General features: G+C 36.7%; 2 protein-coding genes across 2 annotated transcripts in view; one reads left to right on the forward strand and one right to left on the reverse strand.

The window, feature by feature from the left end:
• Nucleotides 1-7,500, reverse strand: part of LOC144979515 (uncharacterized) — a 144,740-nt gene that overhangs the window by 100,025 nt on the left and 37,215 nt on the right. The gene's annotated exons all lie outside the window — the stretch shown is intronic.
• Nucleotides 1-7,500, forward strand: part of LOC144979517 (broad substrate specificity ATP-binding cassette transporter ABCG2-like) — a 53,239-nt gene that overhangs the window by 39,971 nt on the left and 5,768 nt on the right. Inside the window, exons 12-16 of the mRNA XM_078926215.1 lie at nucleotides 1,321-1,386; nucleotides 2,080-2,165; nucleotides 3,178-3,267; nucleotides 5,442-5,566; nucleotides 6,270-6,424. Coding sequence (XP_078782341.1) covers nucleotides 1,321-1,386; nucleotides 2,080-2,165; nucleotides 3,178-3,267; nucleotides 5,442-5,566; nucleotides 6,270-6,424 — 522 coding nt within the window. The remainder of the gene's footprint in view (nucleotides 1-1,320; nucleotides 1,387-2,079; nucleotides 2,166-3,177; nucleotides 3,268-5,441; nucleotides 5,567-6,269; nucleotides 6,425-7,500) is intronic.

Genomic DNA, 7,500 nt, shown 5'->3' on the forward strand with positions numbered 1-7,500 from the left:
TTGTTTGTTTGTGTATGTATCTGAGTGTTTTCTGTCTGTCTACCTCTCTCTCTCTCTCTCTCTCTCTCTCTCTCTCTCTCTCTCTCTCTCTCTCTCTCTCTCTCTCTCTCTCTCTCTCTCTCTCTCTCCCTATGTGGCCTATTGGTATGACAGTCTCTTTCGGATCGGATGGTCCTGGGTTTGAGCCTCGCTCGGCGCATAGTTGGGTCCTTGGAAAAGGCTCTTCACTCACATTCTCTTATCGTATTCGGGTGTAAAATGAATGCCTGGCCGTTGACAGCGTTGTTTCTGTTCGAAAGAATTGTAATATCGCCTAACAGGCGACATGTAACGTCCTACATGTTAAGTGTTGCTGTTGGCCAGGGGCCCTTTGCGCTTTGAGCACATTTAGTGGATATTGCGCTGTATAAAAGCAAGTGTGTGTGTGTATGTGTGTGTGTATGTGTGTGTGTGTGGGTGTGTGTTTGTATGTGTGTGTAGTCCTGAGTCATTAGGCCCATGGAGCTGGACTTTATCCTGGTTTCTACAGCGTGAATCGGACTATTGCAATTTCTTGCTACCTTAGTGTAGGACGTTAGTCTATCGCATAGCGCTTCCACTAGTTTGAACAGATCCAGCTTCCCAATCACTGCTGTTTTGAAAGTCTTTCTCTCTCTCTCTCTCTCTCTCTCTCTCTCTCTCTCTCTCTCTCTCTCTCTCTCTCTCTCTCTCTCTCTGTGAGGGAGGGAGGAGGGGGCGGGTTAGAAAAATAAATCTCGACATCACCCGAGATCGATCTCGGTCCCTTTGGGGTGTGAAGAAAGTGCTCTACCTACTGAGCTATAGGGGGACCCCTATGGAATGTCGTCCAGGACACAAACCAAAGATCTCATATTTGCGATCAGTTCAACTTTATCCAGTTCACTGCTACACTCTGAAAAAAATACACTTGTTAAAAATTTTGGTCAGAAAACTCCTCCTTCGAATATCGATTGGTTTAAATGACTCACATCTTCATATTATCCACTCTCAAACATTGGACTTTTGTTTTTCTTAAAATTGTAACATTTAATTTTCTTAAAATTCTCATGTTAACTTTGACTTGTAAAGCGCCAGGGATTGGAGCTCTATAAAATTCATGCATATTTATTTATGACATATTAATTAATTAATTTATTTATGAATTATTCAATCAATTAATTTGTTTATTAATTCATTAAGGTCACACATAGTTTTGTTTGTTGTTACGTTACATCCGGCTGGCGGATGTTGTTAGTATTTACCTTAACGCATAGCATCATTGCCCTATACAACTTTACACAAATTATTATTTTCCCACAGTTACTGGTTGTTGCTGGGCGTTCCTTCAAGGATTTGGTTCGAAACCCACAGACTGGAATGGCAATAGTAAGATTTCACACTTATTTCGAGGTAGCTTGCAAGCGTGTAGGATTTCCTTCAATTTTGATTAGAAAAAAAAAGAAGATTTTAATACCTTCCCATCTCGTCTGCTACATGCAAACATGAATTTAAAAAATCTAAACATTTGTAATTCTTAGGAGATCAAAAGCGTTGTCGCTATAGTTCACTTAAAAAATAACAAAGATAAATTCATAAGGATTTTAAACGCCACCCTTAACTCACTCAACCCTAGGGATTTTTGCTACTTTTCAAAATTCGAAAAAATGTATCAAAAATGGGCATGTACATAGATATAATTTTTCGAGTTTCGAGAAGCAACATTTACATTACATTGTTTTGTTTTTTTAATATAGGGAATGAGATTAGCGGAAGAGTAGCGTCCCTTGATTGGACGTCACCCATAGTCTGTGACGTCACCGGCGGAAAAGTTATTAGAGAGAGAACGTCATGTTGGTTGTGCACATGCGTCTCTCGTCCTCGCTTCCGGTGAAAGCGGCTTGAGACACTTCATAACCAAATTGACGTTCTCTCTGTAAGGTGACGTCCAATCAAAGGACGCTACTCTTCCGCTAATCTCATTCCCTATACACATGATTACGTCATTCCATTTATGGAGATGGGAGGACTACTCTAAGCTACATAAATAATAACTCATTTTGAGTTTTATCTTTTCATCAGCTCGGATCGTCCATATTCTTTGCTTTAGTCCTAATGGGAGTTTATTGGAAGATTGATGAAGACCCAGTCAAGGCATTCTCAGACAGGTTTGTTCCATGCATGCTACTACACCATCATCACAAGCACTATTATCACCACCTGCACCACCTCTACCACCACCACCACCACTATTATCACCACCACCACCACTATTATCACCACCACCACCACCACCACCACCACCACCACCACCACTATTATCACCACAACCACTATTATCACCACCACCACCACTATTATCATCACCACCACCACTATTATCACCACCACCAACACTATTATCACCACCACCACCACTATTACCACCACCATCACCACTATTATCACCACCACCACCACCACTATTATCACCACAACCACTATTACCACCACCACCACCACTATTATCACCACCACCAACACTATTATCACCACCACCAACACTATTATCACCACCACCACCACTATTATCACCACCATCACCACTATTACCACCACTACCAACCACCACCACCACCACCACCATTATTTGTTTAATACATATAATGATTTGTAAATATTTGAATATATTCATCTAAGTGAGATCCTGTGCTTTTGTCAGGATGAGACAATTAGATGTTCTCAAATTTAGTACAATGATAGTGTGCTCTTGGAATCTACATCTGTTCCCTATATTATTATTATTATTATTATTATTATATTATTATTATTATTATTATTATTATTATTATTATTATTATTATATATTATTATTATTATTATTATTATTATTATTATTATTATTATTATTATGATTATGATGATGATTATTATTATTATTGTTATTGTTATTATTATTATTGTTATTGTTATTATTATTATTATTATTGTTATTGCTGTTATTATTACTGTTATTATCATTATTATTATCATTGTTTGCCTTGCTTTATTATTGATTTTACATATTTGATTTGTTGATGAAAATATAGTCTTGTATGAGTTATATTGGCAATTGCCTAAAATAAACGTTTTGAATCTTGAATTTTGATATTAAATCAGGTATATTTTTCACTTTTTACTTTTTCTTACAATTTCTCCCAGAGGCGGACTATTTTTCTTCATGATAACAGTACAAATGTTTTTCAACTTAGGAGCGGTAGAAAGTTACCACAACGAGAAAGTTATTTATTTGTAAGTACTGTTAATTCAAAACAGCTCTTTCTCTCTTTCTCTCTCTCTCTGTCTCTCTCTGTCTCTATCTGTCTATCTCTCTTTCTCTCTCTCTCTATCTATCTATCTATCTATCTAACTAACTATCTCTCTTTCTCTCTCTCTCTATCTATCTCTCTCTATATCTCTTTATCTATCTCTCTGTCTCTCTTTATCTCTCTCTACCTATCTCTATCTCTATTTTTGTCCATATATCGCCCTCTTTCTGTCTCTCTATCTCTCTCTCTATCTCTCTCTCAATATATATATATATATATATATATATATATATATATATATATATATATATATATATATATATATATATATATATTTATACACATATATATCTTCGTTCTATTTTCATATCGCTATAATGTACTATATTTTTTATATGTAATAATAATGTTATAATATCTATCTATCTATCTATCTGTCTGTCTGTCTGTCTGTCTGTCTGTCTGTCTGTCTGTCTGTCTGTCTGTCTGTCTGTCTATCTATCTATTTATCTATCTATCTATCTGTCTATCTATCTATTTATCTACATATCTATCCAGCTAGCTAGCTAGTTATCTATCTGTTTCATAAAATAATAAAAACAACCTTTATCATTTATTGTCTAATTGAAAGGAGTATTGAAATCATCCAGGCTACAGCATTACAAAACGAGATCTGTTTATCTATATCTTTCTTTTTTAAACACCATCTTAAACTCTTTCACATAGGCAATAAATATTTTTAAAAACACAGAAACTATGTGTAACTTTTAACATTTATAGTCTGATTATGCGGAATCTAGTGAGAACTAATCACATAACTAGCGATCAAAAACAATAACAGAGAGCAGTGTGATGTCAATTGGGTTCAATAGTCTGATGTCACGCCGCCCAACAACGGCGGACATCGTGGTTCTAAACAAAGAAAATTGGTACTTTTTATTCTTCAAGCTGGCTAGAACTTTTCTTATTTCCTTGTGATCAGAATGTGTAAAAGTCAAAACATGATCAGATTAAATTTTTCATTTTTCCTCTGGATACGCTTTTATGCTCGTCGGAGAAATATTTCATAAGGGCGTCCACCATTGTTCTGATAGTTTAGAGCCAGTTACTAAGTTACCATGCGTCATTACGAGGGAAGTGACGTCATGACCAATCTTTGTAAACAACCAGCTATGTTTGTCCGAGTGAGACTAAGGGTGTGTCACTAATTCCGCGTTTTGATTGGTCAAAATGTCTACTGGTGAATACCTCTCAGACTTTTTAATTCAGAAAAGTGAGTGGAGTAGGCACTTATGTTGGTAACAACAAGAGATGAAGTGAGTAGAAAAGTACCAGAAGACAATAGAGAATAAAATTTTTTCGCGGCGGTGATGGGGTTTGAACCTGCGACCTTATTGGTACGACAACTCCGCCTGGCCGGTGAGAGCGTGACTCTACCGTATGAGCTATCCACGAACCCAAAAAGATCAAACTCAGGTCATTCCTTACTAGAGCTCTCTCTCTCACCGCTGGAGACCGCGGGTCCAACATACAACCATCGCGAAGTTACCTGGCCAGCAGTTAAGCTTAATAGCCAATATTCTCAACACAAACATATAACATAGAAACGATTGAGACAATGACTTTGTTTTTAAAAAAAAGTTTTATCTACTACTCTTTATCTGTATAAAGGTGGTTTGGGATAACAAATTATGTCCTTGGTTTGTAGCATTATGCTTTAAAATCATTCATGATCGTTCATATCATTTTTATTAAACAAAAATTAATGTAACAGCTTAATAAAAAACAAAACAAAAAAAACAAAAAAACAAAAACGTACCAAACACGGAACGTTTCGAGCTCAAAACCCTTCTTCAGCCAGCAACAAAAAACAATAAAGACACAAATACATTACTAAATTCCAGATTTCTCTGTCGTCGATCTGGAATTTAGTAATGTATTTATGTCTTTATTGTTTATTTTTTGTTGTTGGCTGAGGAAGGGTTTTGAGCCCGAAACGTTCATTGTTTGATATTTTGTTCTTTTTTTTGAAGCTGTTACATTGATTTTTGTTTACAGTCCACAAGTTCTAGCAGCCTGGTATCCCGTCATCCCTTTTATTCTATTTCATGAATGTCCCATTAAACCTGGGATGTATTTTAATTCCCGTCTCCCCAGACACGAGAACGTGAGTGGTTACTACAGAGCATCTGTCTATTTCCTGGTCAAAGTTTTCTGTGATATCATTCCTCTCAGACTGGTGGCCGCCTCGGCTATGAGTGTCATCGTCTATTTTGGCCCTGGTGGGTAGATGAAGAAGTTGTATTTTCATCATATTCATCATCATCATCATCATCATCATCATCATCATCATCATCATCATCATCATCATCATCATCATCATCATCATCATCATCATCATTATCACCATGATCATCACTTTCACTGCCGTCACCATAACAACCACCACCACCAACACCAACACCGCCACCACCACCACCACCATCATCATCATCATCATTATCATCATCATCATCTTTCATCATCATGATCATCACCGTCATCATCATCACCATCACCATCATCATCATCATCATCATCATCATCATCATCATCATCATTATCATCATCATCATTACCACTGACACCACCACCACCACCATCATCATCATTACCACCAACACCACCACCATCATCATCATCATCATTATCATCATCATCATCATTACCACTGACACCACCACCACCATCATCATCATCATTACCACTGACACCACCACCATCATCATCATCATCATTACCACTGACACCACCACCATCATCATCATCATCATTATCACCATCATCATTACCAATGACACCACCACCACCACCATCATCATCATCATTACCACCAACACCACCACCAGAACCCCTCTTCTTCTTCCCCCTCCTCATCCCCCTCCCCTCCTCCTTCATTTCCCTCCTCCACATGATACATACATCCATCTCCCTCCCCCAACCCAGGTTTACGAGATACCAATGAGGCCTTCTTCCTGTTCTTGTTCTGTGTGTTCATGCTATCAATGACCGCCAGTGCTTTATGCCTGTTCATGGCCTACTCCTTCCAGACTTTTGCTGCTGCCCAGATGATCATGGCTCTCATTTACATGATGAGTGCGGTAAGGGAGACCATCCATCATTTTAAAAAAACCCAACCCCCCCCCCCCCCCCCCCAAAAAAAAACAAGAAAAAAAAAACCAAGAAAAAAACCCCCAAAAAATAAACAACAAAACAAATAAAAAAGTGATACAAAATTTCTTGAAGCTGTGGTCTGTAAATTGTAATAAATAAAAAAAATACAAGACATGGCATCTCAAGTCTGTCTAACTTATCAGATGCTGGGAGTAGAATGTGATTGCTAATTTAATAATAATAATAATTAATATGATAATAATAATTATTATTATATTGATGATGATAATGATGATGATGATGATGATGATGATGATGATGATCGTGATACTACTACTACTACTACTACTACTACTACTACTGCTGCTGCTACTACTACTACTACTACTACTACTACTACTACTACTACTACTACTACTACTACTACTACTACTGCTGCTACTACTACTACTACTACTACTATACTACTACTACTACTACTACTACTACTACTACTACTACTACTATACTACTACTACTACTACTACTACTACTACTACTACTACTACTACTACTACTACTACTACTACTACTACTACTACTACTACTACTACTACTACTACTACTACTACTACTACTACTACTACTACTACTACTACTACTACTACTACTATACTATACTACTACTACATACTACTACTACTACTACTACTACTACTACTACTACTACTACTACTACTACTACTACTACTACTACTACTACTACTACTACTACTACTACTACTACTACTATACTACTACTACTACTACTACTACTACTACTACTACTACTACTACTACTACTACTATAACTACTACTACTACTACTACTACTACTACTACTACTACTACTACTACTACTACTACTACTACTACTACTACTACTACTACTACTACTACTACTACTACTACTACTACTACTACTACTACTACTACTACTACTACTATACTACTAAATACTACTACTACTACTATACTACTACTACTACTACTACTACTACTACTACTACTACTACTACTACTATACTACTACTACTACTACTAC

The sequence above is a fragment of the Berghia stephanieae genome, chromosome 9, assembly GCF_034508935.2.
Source record: "Berghia stephanieae isolate SIO BIC M18660-M18661 chromosome 9, UCSD_Bste_1.3, whole genome shotgun sequence".
Taxonomy (NCBI): domain Eukaryota; kingdom Metazoa; phylum Mollusca; class Gastropoda; order Nudibranchia; family Aeolidiidae; genus Berghia; species Berghia stephanieae.